Source organism: Engystomops pustulosus, chromosome 9 (genome assembly GCF_040894005.1).
Source record: "Engystomops pustulosus chromosome 9, aEngPut4.maternal, whole genome shotgun sequence".
NCBI classification, from domain to species: domain Eukaryota; kingdom Metazoa; phylum Chordata; class Amphibia; order Anura; family Leptodactylidae; genus Engystomops; species Engystomops pustulosus.
In genome coordinates, this window is record NC_092419.1 from 57,779,837 (window position 1) to 57,804,086 (window position 24,250).

Sequence of the window (24,250 nt, forward strand, 5' to 3'; positions counted from 1 at the left end):
CAGGAGATTGTCTTGACCATGTCTACATGCCTAAATGCATGTTGCCGCCATGTGATTGGCTGATTAGAAATTAAGTGTTAACGAGCAGTTGGACAGGTGTACCTAATAAAGTGGCCGGTGAGTGTATATATATATATATATATATATATGTATATTTATGTATCTATGTATGTATATCTATGTATCTAAATACAAAAACATCTATTGCGGCACGGCAACACAAACGGGTAGGGTGCCTGCCGACGAGGAAAGGCCTATCCCCACATAAATACAAAAAAGAAATTCAGTGGCACACCATATAGTGAATAAAGTTAAATAGCCTTTATTCCCATGCCAAAATGTAATGACATGGGAATAAAGCCCATTTAGCTTTTTTCACTATATGCCATACCACTGAATTTTCTACTGTATGTACATCTATGTATGTCTATCTTTTATCTATATTGCCGCACAGATAAGGTGTCTTCTACTCATTGCCTATAGTAATCAATCAAAGCTCAGAGTTTATATTAATGACCTTTAGAAAAATAGAAACTGAGCTGAAATTGGTTGCTAGAAGCTGAGCTATGATTGGTTGCTTACTACTACAGCAGCCAGAAGACAAAGGCTCCTGTAGATGGTGGTTAATAAGTGTATTTTGGAAAGTGTGGGGTGAAAATTTCCACTCAAAACCTAGACTATGACATTCCCTTACTCACAGAGAGCGGCTGTGCAAAATTTGGCAAATGTAAGCACGATGGTGCAGATTCTTTTAGCGGACAGACATACATGCATACACTCAGCTTTATATACAGGCAGTCCCCGGGTTACATACAAGATAGGGTCTGCAGGTTTGTTCTTAAGTTGAGTTTGTATGTAAGTTGGAACTGTATATTTTATCATTGTAACCCCAGCCAGAACTTTTTTGGTCTCTGTGACAATTGGATTTTAAAAATGTTGGGTTGTCATAAGAATCAATATTAACACTAAAGCTTCATTACAGACACATTTGATAACTGTTATAGCTGTTTATTGTAGCCTAGGACTAAAGTACAATATATTACCAATATCCAGAGGTCCGTTTGTAACTAGGGGTCGTATGTAAGTCGAGTGTTCTTAAGTAGGGGACCGCCTGTATTAGATATGTGAATAATATTAGAAGCTTAACTTGATTCTGACTTGACGCTTAATCTCAGTCCCATTTTTTGTATTCCTACATGCATCGTTTTATATGGTTATAACATTTGAACACTGTTATTTATCAAAGCAATTCTGAGATTGTTTGCTCACATGTTATACATGTTGTACAAAAAAGTGCCATTTTTGAAATTCGAAATCACCTTAATTTTTTAAATAGATAATTTATTTTGATGTCATGCGGCTTACAAATCGAATATTGGTTTTACTGTATGTATTCTCAGAATTGACTATTTTGGGGATAATTTCTGTTTTTGATGAAATTTTAAATATTTTACATTACAAACCCCCCTATATAATCAATCCATTTTCAGATCTGCACCCCTCAAACTATCAGAAATTGCTTTTAGGAAGATTGTTAACCCCTTGAGATCTTCTTAGTAATTACATCAAAATGGAGATGAAATTTAGAATTTGACGGTTGAAGGCTCATTTGTCCCTAAAATTTACACATTTCCAAAAGATAAAAAGAGAAAACCCATCTTAAAATTTGTTATGCAATTTCTCCCATGAGACAGAGATACCCCCACATGTGGACGTTACTTGTTTTATGGACGTACAGCGAGGAGGTCCCTACAGCTGCAAGGAATTTAGTTTCGTCATTGGCTCGTTTTGTAGGCTATAAAATTTTACATTTTATTTGCGGGATGAGATGCTTTTTCTAGTGTTACCATTTTGGAGTTGGTATTCCCTACTGTTGAAAAAGTATTAACTTTTTTTTTAGGGTAGAAGTAGAAAAGCATCAATTCTGTACTGGATTTTTTTTTTAAATATTTTTTTTTATGTTTTACTGAATTTGCCAAATAAAATCCTAATGTGAGGAAAAATATTTTATTTGTTCATCGCCGTCTTTCAAGTGGCATAACATTTTAGTTTTTTGGCTACGGAGTTGGTTGATGGCTTGTTTTTTGCGGGACATGTTGTACTTTGCAACAGTATAATTCTGGAGTACATATGTTCAATAATGATTTATTTTTATACTACGGGTTGTTACGAACGCGATGTTACTATGTATGTGGGGTTTGTGTTATGATTTAGATTTTTTTGTACATTAAGTGTCTCTTTATATGTTAAGGGAATTATAGGCATTTTTATTGATTTTTTTATTGAATAACATTTTTTTTTTACTTTTTTACTAGTTCCACCATGGGACATGAACAAGCAATCATCTGATTGCTTGTTCATGATAATACTCTGCAATACTGATGGTATTTCAGGGTATTAGCTGTCATAGATGCCATCTTACAGGCACTGCCATAGCACCAATCTGTGCCCCTCCGAAGACGGTACAGAGGGGGGGCGATCGTGAGTTAAAGACCCCCTGAAGGCAGTTTAAATGCAGCGACATTTAACGGGTTAAACACCTGCTATCGTAGCTCACTCCAACCGCGGTTGTTACACTGGGATGTTGCCTACTGACTACAGCTGATATCCAGTGTATCTCGATGCCGGCCCGGCTCAGATCTCTAAGTCACTGCGCTCAGCGTTCGATATATCGGACGCAGAGCGCTAAGAGGTTAACACTTCTACTATTGGGGTAGAACTAGGGAGCTACTTACTTTATTAAGCAGCTCCTTGAGTGATTATTTCTGGTGACAGGTCCTCTTTAAATATAGGATTTAACATGAAGTTTATTAAAAATCTGAAACATTTGCCATCATTTTAATTTAATTATTGTTACACATATGCTCTTTCTACAACTGCAAATGTGTTAAGATGTAGCAATTTGTATCTTTTACGTAAATGTCATTCTACTACAGATCTTCCAAGACACTTAGTGTATTCTAATACCTGGAGTCTTAAGTCTTGTCTGTCTGGTCTGACTGGCCAATGTAATCTTTCACCTCAGACATCTATTTTTAGACCTGGCACACCTCTGCCTTGACTTTATACAACTTCCTTATTTACCTGAATGGTAAGTTCAGTAAGACAGTGAAGCGGAGTTCTTTATCATAATTAGAGAAGGAAGAGAGAAGAGAGATGTTTCTTACAGCGTTCATGGCAACTAAGCAGTTTCCTCTATGAGAACACAGAGATTAATGGACTGTGATCCTGGCACGTGTTCTAAGTAAAATCAATAGTTGTGACAGCAGTATGAGATTTCTATGGGTGGAAAGCTATAGTGACTTTTATGTTCTCAGAAGAGCCGCTAAATTTCACTGTTCAGTGAAGTGTGGATTCCACTGTGAACTAAAACACCAATGCAATTGTAAGATACGTGTTGTGAACTATTTTCATTTTAATTCTGAGAAAAGTAAAGAAGACCCATATTCTCTAAGGCAACATCACAAATGGTGCTGGATATCATGTTTGAGAAGAATCTGGCAAATCCTTTCACTAAGGTTTGATATTTTATATATAGTATGAATGCAATATACATTATAAATACTTTATTTATATTATATTTTTAATTTAGTAGTTATAAAGAATTATAGTAATATTTTTAAATAAGTTGCCAATGTGTTACATGTATGCATTCAACATAAATCACACATGTGGCAAAAAATTGGTGAAAGCCCTAACTGTTAGTCCAGCAACACATGGGTGGAGGAAGATCTCAATTCTACAACAATTGTACAGGGACACTGTTGCACCAGATTGAGGCATTTAAAGGGGTTGGCTACTTTACCTCATACAGTAATGTGTCTGGTCATTTACCAATATACATCTATTAAAAGATCTGTAACACTTTCTTCAAGTAAAGAACAGGAGACTGCTCTTTACAAGTATGCAGTGCAGAGTGTTTAATAGTATGTTGGTAAATTACCTTATTTTCTGAAACCCCTTTTAACGATCTCCAGTTGTCCAATAGAGATGAATAGCAGTGAAACTGTGCAACCAATACTTTGTTTCAACAAGTATAAAAAGGACTTTTGGTATTGTCGGCAGTTGGGTTTTCAGCGATTATCTCTAATTTATCTCTATTTATCTCCTATCTTGTTCATGGAAACAATTTTCTTTACCTTAAGGGTGGTTTGACTTCTACAATTTTCAATATAAATATTGCATTTTTTTTAAAATTCATTTTAATCTGTGGCCAGTTGTAAGTCATTATAGATATAGAATGCATCTTGTCATTATACTTTGCTATTAGTGCATTTTTAAATACTTTTTAGGCCCTATGCACATGTTTACGGCGGTGTAAGATAGCCGTACGAATGGCAGCTAGCATACGGCTGCCATAGAAGTGCATCATGCATGGCACAGTACGGTGATACGGTGAACACACACACACATGTACAATCATATTGTGCCGACGCTGGAACAAAGATGCCCTAACTTTCGCAGTACCTACAGCCCAGTTGCACAGCATCCTATGGAGAGGTAAGGGGTGAAGAGTAGAGATGGGCGAATCGATTCTAACGAATCGGAATTCGTTTAAAATTTTAGGAAAACTTTGATTCGTCACAAATCTGAAGTTCACAGTGATTTGTGGGAACGAATTACAAATCCCCCCCCCCTTTATTAGCAAAATGGCTGCGAGCACAACGTGTTACATGAGGCAGAGAACTCTGGGAAAGGAACATGGTAGTATTGTTCCTCACTCTATGGGGGTAGTGTTCTTCACTGTAGGGAGGTAATGTTCCTCACTGTATGGGGGAAGTGTTCCTCACTGTATGGCGATAGTGTTCCTCACTGCGTGGTGCTAGTGTTCCTCACTGTATTGGGGTAGTGTTCATCACTGTATGGCTGTCATGTTCCTCACTGTATGGCAGTAGTGTTCCTCACTGTATGGCTGTATTCTTCCCTGTAAGGAGGCAGTTTTCCTCACTGTATGGTGGTACCATTCCTCACTGTATGGGGGTAGTATTCTTCACTGTATGGCGGTAGTGTTCCTCACTGCGTGGTGCTAGTGTTCCTCACTGTATTGGGGTAGTGTTCATCACTGTATGGCGGTCATGTTCCTCACTGTATTGCAGTAGTGTTCCTCACTGTATGGCTGTATTCTTCCCTGTAAGGAGGCAGTTTTCCTCACTGTATGGTGGTACCATTCCTCACTGTATGGGGGTAGTATTCTTCACTGTATGGCGGTAGTGTTCCTCACTGTATGGGGGTAATGTTCCTCACTGTATGGGGGTAGTGTCCTCACTGTATGGCTGTAGTGTTCCTCACTGCGTGGTGGTAGTACTCCTCACTGTATGACGGTTGTGTCCCTCACTGTATGGGGGTAGTGTTCCTCACTGTATGGGGGTAGTGTTCCTCACTGTATGGCGGTAGTGTTCCTCACTGTATGGCGGTAGTGTTCCTCACTGTACGGCTGTATTCTCCACTGTATGGAGGCAGTGTTCCTCACTGTATGGTGGTAGTATTCCTCACTGTATGGGGGTAGTATTCCTCACTGTATGGCGGTAGTGTTCCTCCCTGTATGGCTCTATTCTTCACATATGGTGGTAGTGGTCCTTACTGTATGGGGGTAGTGTCCCTTACTTTATAGCAGTAGTGTTCCTTACTGTATGGCGGTAGTGTTCCTCACTGTATGGCTGTATTCTTCCTCACTGTATGCAGGTAGTGTCTCTCCCTGTATGGCGGTAGTAGTCCTCCCTGTATGGAGGTAGTGTCCCTCACTGTATGGTGGTAGTGTTCCCCAATGTATGTCGGTAGTGTTCCTTGCTGTATAGCGGTAGTTTTCTTCACTGTGTGGAGGTAGTGTTCCTGACTGTATAGTAGTAGTATTCCTTCGGTATGACGGTAGTGTTCCTCACAGTATAGCGGTAGTGTTCCTCGTGGTATGGCAGAAGTGTTCCTCACTGTATGGCGGTAGTGTTCCTCACTGTATGGATGTATTATTCACTGTATGGAGGTAGTGTTCCTCACTGTATGGCGGTAGTATTCATCACTGTATGTGGGTAGTGTTCCTCACTGTATGGGGGGTAGTATTGCTCACTGTATTGGGGTAGTGTTCCTCACTGTATGGCGGTAGCATTCCTCACAGTATGGCGGTACTGTTCCTCACTGTATGGCTGTATTCTTCACTGTATGGAGGTAGTGTTCCTCACTATATGGCGGTAGTGTTACTCACTGTATGGGGGTAGTGTCCAGGGCCGGTTCTAGACAAGGTGGGGCCCTGGGCAAAACTAAAAGTGGGGCCCCAAAATAAAACAATTTTATGACCAGTCACAGCCAGTAAGAGGTCCCTTTAGTATGGTAAAAAAAACTGTAATATGGGCGAATTTTATAGGAGATAGATAGATGATAGGGAGATGATGATCAGCACCGTGGCTCAGTGGTTAGCACTATAGCCTTGCAGTGCTAGTCAACTTCTGCATAGAGTTTGCATGTTCTCTCTGTGTTTGCGTGGGTTTCCCCCGGGTCCTCCGGTTTCCTCCCACACTCCAAAAAATGACTGGTAGGTTGAATAGATTGGGAGCCCCATGGGGACAGGGACTGATCTGGCAAGCTCTGTGCAGCGCTGCTTAATCTGTGTGCGCTATATAAATAAAGAATTATTCATTATAATCATTATGATAGAAGATAAATATGATATATGATAGAGATTTCTAGATGCATAACTATAATATAGATGATATATATATATATATATATATATATATATATATATATATACGCCTTCATGCAATTTAGATTCAAACTGAAACATTTTATTAAAAATACTTAAAATTTGACTTTCATGGCAAAAAATGTGCTCCAAACAGAAAATATTTACCTTCACATCTCCTAAATGTAATCGATGGACATGTGTACAGTTCACAAATGCCTCATATTTATATGTTCACATGAATAAATAATATCACTAAAACTGAAATAACTAGATATCTGCTTTTCAGCTAGAAATTATAAGACAGTCACAACCTGCAAAATATAACAATAAAACAGAATAAAAAGTAAAGACGCCATAAAACCTATATAGTTTTGAAAGCAGACAACCAGACGATGCATTTGGCAATTAACATTCAAAATTTCCTCTAAAATATGTACAAATCCAGAATACTTATATAAAGAAAATATACTTTCCTAAAACAGTAAAATGTGAGGAGATCATACATACTCCACATGTGTGTATTCACCGAAATATGCAGCAAAGGGAACGTTACATCCACAGGAGACACCAAACTATTTTTGCAGAAAATTGCACTGAGCTTCAATATAACCGTCATTATATTTTGATAGATCAGGATGTGGAGATAGCTAATGTGTTTATGATTTTTACTGTTTTACTGTTTATTTTTATATCAGTTCTAGGGAAAGGGGGGCGATTAAAATTTTTAGGCTTTTTTAATTTTTTTTTTTTAATTTTAATTTTTTCTTTATCAATCTTGTTTATTGAAAAGAGAATACAGGTAACAGTTATAATACATTTGCTGAGTGATTAGATTTGTGTATGGGATACAGGTTATGTACACCATTATCATACAGTTTGCTACAGAATTACAGCAAATTATGCATATAGGATATTTAGTAAACTATTGTTTGTTGATTATACACGGATATTAGAATAATTTTTTCTATTTTTCAGACTCCCTAGGGTACTTTAGGGTATAACAGTATGGCAGTATATGGGGATTTCCCTCCTCATTTATTACAATGTGCTGATCGCACATTGTAACGAAGGGGTTAAACCGAGGCAGCCACTGGTGACAATGGTGACAGATCACTGCTCCACAAAGTCACGGCAAGATCGCCCATGCACCGCCATTTTTTTTTAAGCCACCGACAAAATGGGTGCAATATGCAGCAAAGACTAACCGGCTATGGAGAGGGCTATGGAGAAGGCTCAGAAGTTGAGCTCTCTCCATCTCCCGCACCCGGCATGTGACGTACAGTAATGGCCATAAGTTTTGAGAATGACACAAATATTACATTTTCACATGATCTTGCACAATCAATGCTTGCATTTTGTCACAATTTGTTGGTTTTTGATTGTCCACCATCTCTTGATGATTGACCACAAGTTCTCAATGGGATTAAGATCTGGGGAGTTTCTAGGCCATGGACCCAAAATCTCTTTGTTTTGGTCCCTGAGCCATTTAGTTATCACCTTTGATTTATGGCAAGGCGCTCCATCATGCTGGAAAAGGCATTGTTGATCACCAAACTAGTCTTGGACGGTTGGGAGAAGTTGCTCTTGGAGGACATTCTGGTACCATTCTTTATTCATGGATGTGTTTTTAGGCAAGATTGTGAGAGAGCTGATTCCCTTAGCTGAGAAGCAACCCCACATGAACGGTTGCAGGATGCTTTATAGTTGGCATGAGACAACTATATGGTGGTATCGCTCACCTTGTCCGAACAAGCTGTTTTCCAGATGTTCCAAACAATCGGAAAGGGGATTCATCAGAGAAAATGACTTTATTCCAGTCCTCAGCAGTCCACTCCCTATACCTTTTTCAGAATATCAGTGTATCCTGATGTTTTTTCTGAAGTGGGTTCTTTGCTGCCCTCCTTGACACTAGGCCTCACAGTGCGTGCAGATGCACTCACACCTGCCTGCTGCCATTCCTGAGCAAGCTCTGCACTGCTAGTAGCCCGATTCCGAAACTGAAACACTTTTAATAGACGGTCCTGTCGCTTGCTGGTCCTTCTTGGGCGCCCTGGAGCCTTTTTGGCAATCTTTCTAGCTGTGATACTCCTCCCTGTTAGGCCAGTTTTGTGCAGTACAATGATGACTGCACGTGTTTCTTTAGAGATAACCATGGTTAACAGAAGAGAAACAATGATGCCAAGCACCAGCTTCCTTGTGAAGTGTCCAGTGGTGTGATTCTTACTTAATCATGACAGATTGATCTCCAGCCCTGTCCTCATCAACACCCACACCTGTGTTAATGGAGCAATCACTGAAACGATGTTAGCTGCTCCTTTTAAGGCAGGTCTGCAATGAAGTTGAAAAGTATTTTGGAATTGAAATTGCTGTTAAGCTTATAACTCTTTATAACATTCTGGAGTATATGCAAATTGCCATTATAAAACCTGATGCAGTAGACTTTGTAAAAATTAACATTTGTATCATTATCAAAACTTATGGCCATGACTGTACTGTTACGTCACATGTCGTGATTCGTTATGATTCTATTCAGTTTGACATTTCTCTGAAAATTCGGTGATCCGTGTCAGATCAAATTTAGATAAATCCGCTCATCTCTAGTGAGGAGCACTCTAGTGATGTTTACACAATGAAGATAATTTTTAACCCCTGACTTCATAATTTTAATCAGTTTTATTGCTGTTTTAATAAAAACAGAAAAATAGAAGAGCGCTTCTTGGTGCAATAAATTATGGGAAAGCTGGATGTCTCGGTATTTTAAGGTAATCTGATCACCTTCTAGTGTTGTGCTGACAGACACAACACTGTTCCCAGCATAAAGTGTGCTGCCTCTTCCTAGCCGGTAGGAAAAACTCCAGATGAAAATGATAGGTAATGACACGTAGTGAAGAAGATGTACTCCTGCTCCTTTCGGTTATTGAAAAGAAAAATTGGACTTCAGAATCAGGCGCGGCCCAATTAAAAATTAGTTACATACGGCATACAAGAAAAAATTTTATATGATGCCAATTTATTCAAAAAAATAAAATAATAAATAGTTATAGGTAAAAGAAAACGCGTTTCGCATCACTAGCCTGGATGCCTCGTCAGGTCTGTATTACATGTTTCAGACTAATGGTTTTTAAATACTCCAAACAGGAAATGATGTCATGGTGACCTATGCAGAGATGATCAAATCCATCAACAGAATACGACTCTGTTTTCTATCCACATTTCCAGAAGATTCAGAATTTTCCCTATGTTGGGAAAATGTATTGAATAAATTTTCTGAAAATATTATTTATTTAAAGATAAAAGGAGTGCTATCTGCCATGAAACACTGAAAGAAACACGCCCAATTTCTATACAATTAGAGGGCTTCAAAACAAATAGGGATTTTAGTAAAATAAATAGAAATATTAGTGACAGACTCCACAAAATGGAGAAAGAATGAACTATAAGAAAGCAAACAAATTAAATTGAGATAGAAGTGATATACTTAATTCTAGATATAGAAGCTGGCACAAAGATCTACAGAACAACCAGCGCACAAATGCCCCTAACAAACCATCCATACATCCCCCACTATCCGATTGCCTTTCTCGGCCGCCTAGAAAGAACAAAAACACACAAAAGAGACAATTACATACAATACACGAAACTACAACCAAGGGGGTTTCACCACCTAAAATTCTATACGAAAACAACCATGGGAACTTAGAAAAACATGTACATTCTCATCCAATACCTCAACAAGTTCCAATTAGTCACTATTCACATACTAATAGGTATGCGTTATTAGATCCCACTCCTACCTTAAATCACACTTATACAACTCTCGAGGAGATTCCCCAATCATTAGGGACCCCAGTTCTGGTTTTGACCAGTACAGACCCCTCTCATAAAACTAGGAAAGAAAGAGACCAACTGTTCAGAGATAAATTACTAATATCTAGTTTGAGTTGTCGTACTGTATCGAATCCCAGATCCCCTATCAATACTCCAAACAAAATTAGAGCCTTAATACTTTGGGACAACTCGTGGGCAGAAATCTTACACCTTACAATACGGTGCCAACTACTTTACAAGAAGACTGTCAAGATCTGAACATCAGCACCTACCCACGTACCCAAGATTCTCCCAATCAGGGATCTGACCATGAATCACGTCACAACAAGCAACTATCCAGCTACTAGTACCCAGAATACAAATCGATCTGTATTACCGATACCAATAAAAACAAGAAATATCGATTCTTTTTTCCAGCCCCTCCCACAACATAGAAAAGGAAAAAAGGGGGACACGAGGAGGACAGAATAAAAAAACAACAGACAGGCAAAAAGATACCACCAGTACAGTGAAAATATTTAATTTAACCGATCATAATCTTACTCAGGATGAAATATCCCTGTTGTCTATCGTTTTGTGCCAGTCAAACAACAAACCACTTTGAGTTGTTCCAAGACATTAATGTGTTCATTAGAAAACTTACCATCAAACGACATTTCGCCGTATCAGAGAAACTAGAGAATCGGAACCCTACTATAAAAAACTCTGTTTCTATAAATGAGAATTTGGAGGCACCACAAGAACGTACCGTCAAAATCCACTATAAATCAAAGTTATATTAAAATTATATTAAAATGTTTTATGACATGATACAAGAAGAGTTAAAGTCCCATACAAATAGCCACCATACCAAATGCAAAATGCATATAAGAATCTTGCAAGGAACGAATCCCAATTCCAAGTACATAAAATCAGTACTCGATAGTGCAGTAAAATCAAAAATTATAACCAAGGAGGAAGAAAAATTTTTGTTTATACAATTCACTTCTATGTTACATTTTTACTTTTTACCTAAAATTCATAAAAACGAGAAAGAGCCACCAGAACGTCCAATCATATCTACTATCAGATCCATTACGAGTAATATCTCTCACTTTGTTGACATATACATCTAAACCTATGTTACAAAACTACCTAGTTATCTTAAGGATTCCGACCAGTAGATTAATAAATAAACCATCTGACTTTACCAGATACCTTCTCATTTCTGACGTTAGACGTAACAGCACTGTATTATAATATTCAGCATGAGAAAGGGATACAGTGCGGTGAAAATTTTTTAAAGGACGACCCATCCCTCTCAGATAATTTTATAAACCTATTTCTTCAACTTTTAACATTAGTATTAGATAATAACTACTTCACTTATAATACCGCCCTATACCATCAGAAGTGTGGAACTGCGATGGGCACCAAATTGGCACCAGCAAATGCCAATCTTTTTATGGGGGTCTTCGAAGCTCAGTATCTGTTATCGGATCACCCGTTCAAACAATTCATACATCATAACCGTCGTTATAGAGATGACATGATCCTAATTTGGACAGGGACATCTGAGGACGCTGAATCTTTCACAAAATACCTGAATACCAACAATTGGGGAATATCCTTCTCTGCAGAATATCAAGAAACCTCGATAACATTTCTGGATCTTACACTCTACACTAGGAATAATCCTTTTTTTACATCCACTTTTTTTTTTTTTAAATGGTGGACACATATAGCTTACTTAACTATGAGAGTGTTCATTATAAGGAATATTCTCCTTCCATTTTTTATAGTCCATACAAGCGAGTGAGGAAGAGCTGTACTGACCCTCTTATATTTAAAGAACAAGCTGCAATCCTGAAAAAATGATTTTTAGAGAAAGGGTACCCAATATGTATCTTGAAACATGCATATCAGAGAAAAAGTAGTTTAACCCATCACGATTGCCTATCTAAGAACAAGGCAGTGGAAAAGACCCCATCCCAGCTCCGAAAAATGATCCCCCTCTGAATTTTGTGACAAGATTTAATGATAAATCTAGGGAAATAACTAACATACTGAGAAAACATTGGCATATATTACAAAAGGACCAAATCCTCAAAAATTGTATCCCCATAAAACCCATAGTCACGTGCCTCTACATTTAAAAATATTTTGGCTCTGAGCCAAATAAAACAACACCATAATAAAACTAATAAAACCATTGATATTGTATATAAGATCCGTTAATGTGGACACAAACTTTGTCTGTGTTGTCCAAACATTAATCATAACGCAACATACTTCATATCAAAAGTAACACAAGAAAAATCAAAATGAATATGACGTGCTAGGCTAGCTTTGTAATATACCTCATAGAATGTCCGTGTGGTCGACAATATGTTGGTAGGACCACACAGGAACTTCATGGCCATATTACTGGCCACAGGGGTAATATTAAAAGGGGTATCTGAAACACTGTCTTTCTAAACACTTTTTATGCAAACATCAGAAAGATGAAAAACTGTAAATCGGTCCAATCGACCATATTCCTGAAAATCACAGATACCAGCCTTTATGTAGAAGAGAAGTATATTGGATTTTTAAATTGCATACTTTAAGCCTTGATGGTCTGAATGAGATCTCAGAAACCACAGTATACATACGCGGATAGTATATGATATTGAAAGATCTACACTTACCCAAAGCTTTCTCTTTCCTATTCGGGAAACTCCGGTGATGCTTCGTTACGCACTTTGCTTTCTTAATTTTCCCCTTTATGTCCACCGTCGTTCTCCGATGTGTTTGTCCAGATGTTGTCACGATGGGACCACGGAGCATTGTCTCCGCGCATTCCACCGGAGTACACACCTTCCGGGACGGTGAAATCCATCTACTGGTGCTCTTGACCACGAGACTATCAATGAATAGTAAATATTACTAATGTTTTTAATGTTTTTTAAGATACGGGCCTTTATATACTACATAGATACAGTGGGGGAAATTATTGCAATTCCTTGCAAATTGCAATTATTTTCCCCTTTTATGCCACCTTATGCCACCAACTGAAATGCATGAGATCGGTAAGGAGCAGCGTATGTTTGGCAGACACATGGTGCTAGTTACCAAACACATGTGTTTCAGTTTAAATGCACATGCATCTACCTGTTCCAGTTAGATTATGTTCCTAAACGCTAGGACATTTAAACAGTTCTTTGGGTCAGCGTTTATCAGGCTGTAAAAACTCCAGGATGTCATAAAGAGCTGCCTGGACACTTCTAAGATGCCAATTGTCACATATTTTAACAAAGTTAGAAATTGCCCTATAGTTAAACAAATCTTACACATTCAAAATTAATATTTCCTTGACAAAGTTCAACCTGTCTCTATCAGTCCTGGTGTACACAATTTCAGTTGCCCATAGACAAAACCCTATAACTTCTTCGATTTCTGTGTGAGATCCTGGAGCTGAGATTTCTGTCTGTCTCTGCTGTGTGCCTGTAGCCACGCCCTCTGCATGGAGCTCAGAGACACTCACTAAGGACTTCCTGCCAGGAGATTGAGAGCAGAGAGAGAGGAATCAAACTACAAACTACAAGGAGATAAGTGATTCGGGGAAAGGGGGAGGCAGGCACATATCTGTGAGATGTAACAGTGTAAAAGTCTGTCAACCTGTCTGTCAGCCTCTGTGTAATCTCATGCATCTCTACTCTCATCTCTCTATGTGTCAGTGTGTTAGTACAATGTCAGAAGTAATAATCTAACCACATTATCACCCCACAGAACTAGATGGACAATTCAGTAATGTGTCTGCTTTGAGACGCCCCACCCACACCTTGGATTTGCATTCCTTGCAAATTGCAATTATTTTCCCCTTATGCCACCTTATGCCACCAACTGAAATGCATGAGATCGGTAAAGAGCAGCGCATGTTTAGCATACACATGGTGCTAGTTACCAAACACATGTGTTTCAGTTTAAATGCATATGCATCTACCTGTTCCAGTTAGATTGTGTTCCTAAACGCAATCCAAATGAAATGTGTGATCACAGCCTGAGCTTATAATGCATGGATGCTCTATATATGTTCAACAGTAGCATGGCATAACCATGGATAAGTCTGTAGAAGCCAGGACATGAAAGGGTGAACTGCTGCAGGAAACTGGGTAAGGGTCTTTACACAAACAAGTTCTCATTCCATGACAAGCATTTCCAAACTACAGATTCATTTTATTACCTGTGCCTGCCATGGGTGACTACACAGCACCAGGATCAACTGCTGTGGAGGTGAAGGAAGCGGGCCGGCAAGTTCAGTACAACACATGTCTTGTCTAAAGAACCCTTCACAGGAAAAGCTCCAATCTATAACAGCATGCATCTGCTAATACTGCAGCCAGATCGCACGCAGTGCTGCTGGGTGAAGGCACAGATATTAACTATCCAGGCAGTGTGGATGGTCAGAGAGTTCACCCATACAACCTATATGGTAATCCTGTTACTAGTACTATATTACAGCATGCAGGTCACTAGGTAGGAGAGTCGAGCCGGTGGTATAGTGACCCCAGCATTTAAATGAGTTGCCCTATAGACTTAATTGTGTCACATGGTGCCATCCGTATTGCAGGAAAGCTGGGGACTTAATCTGTCAATGGCCTATTTAATCCTGCAAGCATTTTATTAAAGTGATGAAATGATCGATTGAGGGAATAATTAAAACTGTAAAAATACAGTTAAATTAACTTAAAAACTAAAGTATAAAACATTATAAAAAAATTAAACATTTTTTTAAACCCCTCATTTTAGGTATTGCCACATCCATTACCAGTGTTTAATATTGCAACACAATATTTAGTCCTTACAGTAAAATCCATACAATCTTTTGCTGATTTTGTTTAACCTGCATGCAAAAAAATAAAATTTAAAAAATTAAAAAAATCCTAGTTATATCAAAATTGTACAAATAAAAAATACAACTCCTTTGACAAAAGCCCAGTCCCATCACTGTAGTTGGAAAATTAAAATTGTCTTAAAATTACGGCAAAATGGAGAAAGAAGTTATCATTGCATTTACACAGCTCTGTTTACAGCTGTATAATTTTTGCAGTTATTTTTGTGGGTTGTTGGGGCTATATGGGTTTTATTGAAATAAAAGTTACAACAGTAACTGAATACTTTAAAAATTGTTAAGTAAGTTTTTACTAACTTATGTGGTAATTACTTGTATTGCTTGATGAAATAGTGATTAATTTTTGTAATACAACCTTATGTACATGTATTGGACTCAAATCCAAACCATTACCAAACAGTATACAGTTGAATATCTTTTGTATTGCATTTCTTCCTTTAAAAAGTATAAAGTATATATCTGACATGGGGCATAATATTTGTGTCAATGTCATTTTTGCAACGTTCACCAATGTTACAATTTGTAAATTGATTGTGTAATTTCTTATTGCAGAAAAGTGTAAAGGAAGGAATACTGTTGAAACAAACTAGTTCATTTCAGAGATGGAAGAGACGTTATTTCAAACTCAGAGGACGGACATTGTATTATGCTAAGGATTCAAAGGTAACAAGTTCTAAAATATGGCTTCTAGTTTTAGATAAGAAAAAATGTAATAGTCAAATATTATTTATGTTTATAACTTAAACTCTGTTGCTATTATATACTCAAGGAACATTAGTGGTGAAGCTATATACTAAATATTATTTGTCAGACATAAAACACATAGCTAAAAGTTACTTCTGTCATCCCATACATGTTTTAAAAGAGATCCTTAGCCTTAGAGTGGGGGAAAACTGTATTTTTTAGCATTCCTCATAGCTAAGAACTCTAGAGATTTATACCATTTGCAAATAGGCAGAATTATTGAAACAGTTATCTTCTTTTTTAATTTATAAGTGATGATTTATGCATGTTGTACAGTCATACAATGGAATACAATGAAACATATGCTCATCAAATTGCCTTAACAAATTTTCAATACTTACATTATATCCTCATCTCACTTGTATGTTCTACCGAACTGTAAATGTCAGTTTTTAGGCTGCATTCACACACATATATGGGGGAAGTATGTACGGCCGACGTATATACGGCCTATATATGTCCCCCATACACTTCTATGGGCTCACGACCCTGTACGGGAGTGGTACGGTGCAGCACACGTGCAGCACCATACCGCTCCATAGCCCGTAGAAAGATAGGACATGTCCTATCTTTCTACGTGATACGGCACCGTGCGCTGTATATTCCTATGGAGAGGGGAGCTGCTCTCATCCCCTGCTCCTCTCCGCAGCGCCGATGTATGCCCGCCGTACTACTAATAATAGTCATTTATTCAAAACAATGATTTGGAATGGTTTTCTTGCGCACACTCATTCAACAGATCATTGACCTGTGTAAATGGGACTTTAGTTCTTTTTGAGTATTAATGTATAAATAGAAAATTGTTCTGTGTAAATGTCTCATAAGAATTATGTTTTTTTCTGCAGTCTTTGATATTTGATGAAGTTGACCTTTCAGATGCCAGTGTTGCTGAGACTAGTACTAAAAACATCAACAACAGCTTCACGGTATAGTGACAAAACTTTTTTGTGTCAAATATAATTGTACAAATTAAGTTCACTTCTGTGTCTATATTGCAGTGCTATTTCCATTTGTCTTCTTCAGTACTCATGACTTGAACACCAAAGACCTTATAAAATACGGTGTTAAATATAATTAAATAAAATTAAAGGAAATCTACCATCAAAATCCAGCATGATAAGCCAGGTAGATCCATGTATTGTAACTGTTTTAAAGGGATATTCCCACGAAGACAAGTTTCTTATATGTTCTCAGGATAACAAAATAACACATTCTCAAATTCACTGTTATTAACAAAAATACAGCATTTCACAGATATGTCTGTCATGAGGAAGATAACGCCGCCTCGTCACATGACTTGGGGTGCGACTGTATGAGTTAATTTAGCCTACTCAAACTTGCACTCAACTTTCACTCAGGACACAAATTGAGCATAAATCACACCTCATACAGCCTTAGCACTCCTGATCTGCTGCCACCACTTATTGCATTTATACCTGGATTAATAAGTATCCCACTCTACACCCACTCTTGCTTCTCAAGCAGTCACCTTGTTACACCTCTAGACATGCACACTCAGCACTCTAGCAGTCACACAGCTAACCATACTTTAAAATGCTATGAGTTAGCATAGCATACAGGGACCAAAATGAAAGTAAAAAGCTTTAACTACAAAAAGTTATTCAGTGCATAAAAAAAGATGTTAAAAACAAAAGAATTACAAACTAAAATGACAAACAACACAGCATAACAGTTTTAAAATAAAAAGGAAGAAAAATAACAGAAACCTACAAATTTAAGAAATTCCTAATTCCCCGGAGGTGGGAGAAATATGGAACACTCAGCTTGTCAAGCGGCCCTCATAAGGAGAACACTTTTTCCTGTATCTCATATTGTTATATAAGATCTCTGTTTAGTTCTGGGTTCAGAACCTCCCATTCATTAATTGGTCCACAGGGTCATTCAGGATTGGGCAAAGTGTTACTGAGGGGGAGATTCCAGGAATATTTAAACAGTTCTTTGGGTCAGGCTGTAAAAACTCCAGTATGTCATAAAGAGCTGCCTAGACACTTCTAAGATGCCAATTGTCATATATTTCAACAAAGTTAGAAATTGCCCTATAGTTAAACAAATCTTACATATTCAAAATTAATATTTCCTTGACAAAGTTCAACCTGTCTCTATCAGTCCTGGTGTACACAATTTCAGTTGCCCATAGACAAAACCCTATAACTTCTTCAATTTCTGTGTGAGATCGTGGAGCTGAGATTTCTGTCTGTCTCTGCTGTGTGCCTGTAGCCACGCCCTCTGCATGGAGCTCAGAGACACTCACTGAGGACTTCCTACCAGGAGATTGAGAGCAGAGAGAGAGGCAGCAAACTACAAACTACAAGGAGATAAGTGATTCCGGGAAAGGGGGAGGCAGGCACATATCTGTGAGATGTAACAGTGTAAAAGTCTGTCAGCCTGTCTGTCAGCCTCTGTGTAATCTCATGCATCTCTACTCTGTCTCATCTCTCTATGTGTCAGTGTGTTAGTACAATGTCAGAAGTAATAATCTAACCACATTATCACCCCACAGAACTAGATGGACAATTCAGTAATGTGTCTGCTTTGAGACGCCCCACCCACACCCTGGGATTTTGCACTGAGCAGCGTGGGAGCTATAGGAGCTAAAACAGCAATAAAACTGAGTAAAAATGTAAAGCAAAAGGTTAAAATGATCTTTATTGTGTCAACTACACTAGCGGATTGAAATGTGCGAATTTTCTTTCGTGGGAAAACCCTTTAACCCCTTAACGCTCTGCGCCGTAGCTCTACGGCGCAGAGGTATAAGGAGTGTATGAAGAGGGCTCACGGGCTGAGTCCTCTTCATACAAAGGTGGGGGTTTTTGCATATTGCAGAAAACCCCCACCGCTAATAACCGCGGTCGGTGCTTGCACCGATCGCGGCTATTAACCCCTCCGTTGCCACCGGCAAAGTCGCCGGCGGCATTTAATCTTTGTTACGATCGCCGCGCCCCCGAACCTCATCGGGGGGCAGCGATCAGTTGCCATGGTTGCCTCGGGTCTTCGTTTGACCCGAGGATACATGGCTTCTGCATATCCATTACAATGAGCCTGTGGCTCATTGTAATGTATAGTGTGCAAAAATGCCATATATTGCAATACAGAAGTATTGCAGTATATGGTAGGAACGATCTGACCATCTAGGGTTAATGTACCCTAGATGGTCTAAAAAATAGTGAAAAAAAAAGAAAAAAAAAAGTTTAAAAAATAAAAAAAATTAATAAAATATTAAAAGTTCAAATCACCCCCCTTTCCCTAGAACGGATATAAAACATAATAAACAGTAAAAATCACAAACATATTAGGTATCGCCGCGTCCCAAAATGTCCGATCTATCAAAATATAAAAACGGTTACGGCCGGCGGTGACCTCCGAGGCGGGAAATGGCGCCCAAATGTCCGAAATGCAACTTTTACACCTTTTTACATCACATAAAAAATGAAATAAAAAATGATCAAAATGTCACACAGACCTCAAAATTGTAGCAATGAAAACGTCGCATCATTTCGCAAAAAATGACACTGCACACATCTCCGTGCGCCAAAGTATGAAAAAGTTATTAGCGTCAGAAGATGGCAAAAAATTTTTTTTCTTTTTTGTACACATTCGTTTAATTTTTGAAAATGTATTAAAACACAATAAAACCTATATAAATTTGTTATCACCGCGATTGCACCGAACCAAAGAATAAAGCTGAGGTGTTATTTTAAGTGCACAGTCAAAGTCGAAAAAACTGAGTCCACAAGAACGTGATGCACGTGCGTTTTTTTTTTTCGTTTTTCCACATTTGGAATTTTTTTCAGCTTCGCAGTACACGGCATGTTAAAATAAATAACATTACAGGAAAGTAAAATTTGTTACGCACAAAATAAGCCCTCACACAGGTCTGTACATGTAAAAATGAAAAAGTAATGGATTTTTGAACTTGGAGAGCGAGAAATGAGCGGAAAAACCCTGCGTCCTTAAGGGGTTAATCTTCTTATATTTGTTATCGACGGCCTCCTTTCATTTAAAATCAACTTTTAACATTATGCTTATGAGCCTGAAGGGCCTGGGCGCTCTGGTAACACCCCCATAGACCTTTGGGCATAATTTTAAAAGTTAATTTTAAATGGAAGGAGAGCACGAGTTACACATATAAGAAGATTACTACTGTCACAGTGGCTGGTAAGTAAGTGTTCCTGGTTAAACGTGCTTGATTTTGATGGCAGATTTCCTTTAAAGTAAAATCAAGCTTTAACACTCTTTGAGGATATTTAAAATATCAAGTTTTTACGATTTCACTGTAAAAATACTTGAATGAATAGTACAGATATCTTTCTAATGATCTCTCTACATCTACACTTGTAACAAGACACTAACACAGGGCTGATGACCCCAATATCTATGGGGGGAGCATCAGCAATGCTTCAGTGTATATATATAGATAACATTAAACATACACAGAACATATCTTTTTCTGGAATGTGAATAAACAAGATCTGAGAACTTGATCCCTTATTTTCACTGACAAGGTGTCACAAAGTTTAATAGCTTTAGTTACAGAAACATGTTAGATTTTCTAGAAAACATCTACTTTGACAAACTGGTTAAGACTGGCTGGGTTATTTTGGGGCTAAAAGTCCAATTTACATCCATTTTGGTACATAGTGCATTATTAACGTGACTAATGGTGGATGAATTCTTAAGAACTATCAGTTTACATTACCTATAATTATTTTTTTCTATGCTATAAAATACAATATATAATTAAGGAATATGAATATGAAATATGGTGACTATTTAGCTATTTAGCTATTTTTAGATGCTGTATCATTAGCACTAACACTATCTAAAACATGCACCAGCTAGCCCCCTCCAGTGAAAGGGGGTGACAGTGACACTACCAATTTAGATAGATAGAGATAGGTATTATAGTTTACCAGTCATTGGGAGACCAGCAAGAGATCTGTGTTCACCTCTCATTGGCTGGGACTTTGAGAGCAGATCTGAGGTACACATTTGGAGAGAGGGATAGTTGAGGTCTGTGAGGAGACATTATTAGTTGGTGTGTTGGTTAAGTGCCAGGGTTAACAGTACTAAATGCCTTAGTGTACCTATGTCTAGAATTGGCCTCAAATGGATCATCTTATGAATATCACAAGAAATCACAAGCTGCAAGCCACTTCTGACTGAAAATACCTGTGCCAGAAGCAGCCCGGAGTGAATGAGGAGCTTAAGTCTGATCTGCTCAAGTACTAAGAATTCATTTTTGGGTACATATTGTATGTAGAGCCCTAGAATAAAGGGTTTATATCTACAAAAATAAGGAACTTGTGGATGTTAGATCTCTTATGCCTCATCAGAACATTGATACTAACCCTATCTAAAACATGCACTAGATCCAGTTCAATGAAGTTTAATGACTGTAAACATATTTCACTATGTATGCAATCTTCGCACCCAGAATAAAATTGAGTGCAACTTGTAAAACCAATGCAGATGCAAGTCTAGTTTGAGTAAAACCTTCATTCCAGGTGCTAGAAGGCAGTAATTTATCATAGCAAATATTTACAGTATACAGTATTTAGACACCTTTTTTAAACACAAGGTTTAAACAATAGAACCATATGCTTAGGTATTTAGAGGAAATATGTGCACTACATTTCATCAATATGAAAATCAACAAAGGAGAAGTATATGTGCAAACTCTGGAGATTAGTGCAAACAGATTTTTATTTCACTTACAAGACAATGCTATGAATTTAACTCCACAGAATTAATGAGCTTGTTGGTTACTCTTTTTTTTACATGTAAGTGAATGTGCTAGTTGCTCGTATACATCAGCCCTAAGCTAATGTCGGCATATTATTATACCCATTGTCCAGAGTGAGCATTGCTGGATATAGTAGCTATTGTCTATCTAACTGTCTATCTTTTGATAAATGTACCCAATTATGTCAGGAATGCATTAGTAAATCAATAATATATCTAAGAATTCACTTTTGAAACCATGTATCTGATGTATGATATTGACTTTTTAATAACTACACAGGTGATTACTCCGTTCCGCAAGCTTATCTTATGTGCTGAGAATAGGAAAGAGATGGAGGATTGGATTGGAGCCATCAAATCTGTCCAGAAGTGGGATCTTAATGAGGTACTTTAAAGCGCTTAATCTTTTAATGACTCTTAAAGAGAACCTGTCAGCACATGCTCACGACTAAAACCAATAAAAGCACCTGACGTGAATAACGAATACAGTTTAGATTTTCAGCTAGTAAAACCGATATAAGTTTTAAAAGAGCAACTCATTCAGTGGTCCATTTACTAAGGTCCTTGCGCCAGTTTTCTGTCAGACTTTGCACATTCTTTTCAATGTCCGCACCACATTTGTGTCGCAAGTGACCCTATTGTGGGGTGCCTGCACTATTGTTTATGCAACACAAATTTCTGCACTGAAGGGGGCATTCTGATGCTCAGTTGGACTGTGCAACACATTTATCATGCAAAGTCAGACACAAGTGTGTTGCACACCCTTTGTTAAAGGTGCACTAAAAAAATAATTGGTGCTGGGAGCACCAGATTCACGAAGAAAAAGCACCAGAAGTGCTAAGTCTGGCCTTCTCTGCACACTACACATGCATACTGCACATAGGTCAGTTTTCACAGTTTTTTGTAAATATGGGCCATAGAGTTTTGTGAGATTTTTCACGAGGACCAATAGTCTGGGGTCTCATTGATCCGTTCTTATACTAGTGATACATATATATATATATATATACATATCAGCCAGGTTCAGTAAGCTTTGTGCCATATGTGGTAGCCAGAAGCCCCATTTATAGCTGCAGCTCCCATTCACCTACATAAGAGCCATGGCTTTAGTTAGGGCTTCAGGCCCATTTCCTTTTTTATAAGTACTAAAATTGTACATTGTGTTTGTTTGTTTTTAGACAACTCAGTTTAATATGGAACATTTTTCGGGAATGCACAATTGGTATGCCTGTTCACATGCCAGACCAACATTCTGCAATGTTTGCAGAGAGGCATTATCTGGTGTTACTTCTCATGGACTCTCCTGTGAAGGTATTCTGTTTTCATATAGATTCACTCTAGTATAAGGTGATGCAAGTATCAAATAGATCTGTAGATGTATTTTTTTCAGATTTGAATTCTAATTTGCTACAAATCTCATTTACTTGAAAGTACAGTTCTTTACCAAGAGGTATAGCATACAGGACAAATTGGGGATTTTAGTCCCAGGGACCATGTAAGAAGGCTATGTTTGAATAGACATTACAGTTAACAATAGAGTTCACACGGTCATACTGGGGTGCAGAGGGCCCAGAGCCTGGGGGAACTAACATAGGTGCAGAAAGGACCTTACAGACAATAAGGCACATTTACTAAGGGTCCATGGACCGCGGGTTTCCTGAATATTTCCTTTTTGCGCTGAATTGCCCCGGGTTTTTGGCACACGCGATCGGATTGTGGCGCATTGTCATAAAAATGACATATAAATGAAATGAAAATCGCCATGCAAACCCCACATATGCAGTATCCGTAATGACCTGTACAATAAAACAAAATCGTTATTAAAAGTGCACTATGAACGGACTAAAGTTAAAAAAAAATATGATTTTTTTTACCAATGCTGTCCCAGATAAAATGCAATAAAAAATGAAAAAAACAAGCTCCCAACCAGCTTCAAAATATGGAAAACCAGATGTGTGAGGTCAGAAATATCAAGACATCTTAAAAATGCTGAAAAGATATTTTTTAGTAAATAAAAGCTAAATATATTAACCAAAATTTATCACTAACATGAAGTACAACGTGTGACAAAAAACATTCTCGAAATCACTTTGGTAAGTTAGAGTTGAGAAGTTATAACCGTAAAAAGAGCTGCATGTCTAATTATAAAAACATAGAGCTGAGCCTTAAAGGGGTATTCCCACAAAGAGAAGATTCTTAAATATACTCAGGATAACAAAATAACACATTCTCTAATTCAATGTTATTTACAAAAATGTAGCATTTCACAGATACAATTCCCAACTCTCTCTATCAGTCCTGCTGTATACAATTGCGGTTGCCAGTGGATCCGACCATAAATCTTCTGACTATAGTCGGACAGGGCA

At 37.9% G+C, this 24,250-nt stretch overlaps 1 protein-coding gene across 7 annotated transcripts in view; it reads left to right on the top strand.

The window, feature by feature from the left end:
• The window catches only part of LOC140077441 (diacylglycerol kinase eta-like), a 212,407-nt gene that overhangs the window by 100,062 nt on the left and 88,095 nt on the right, over positions 1-24,250 (top strand). For 6 of the 7 annotated variants that reach the window (XM_072124658.1, XM_072124664.1, XM_072124659.1 and 3 more), the window contains exons 3-6: positions 15,930-16,040; positions 16,967-17,047; positions 22,165-22,269; positions 23,063-23,195. In XM_072124658.1, the coding sequence (XP_071980759.1) occupies positions 15,930-16,040; positions 16,967-17,047; positions 22,165-22,269; positions 23,063-23,195 (430 nt within the window). Of the gene's footprint in view, positions 1-3,394; positions 3,519-15,929; positions 16,041-16,966; positions 17,048-22,164; positions 22,270-23,062; positions 23,196-24,250 lie in introns of those variants that run through there. The other variant, XM_072124665.1, reaches the window with a different exon arrangement.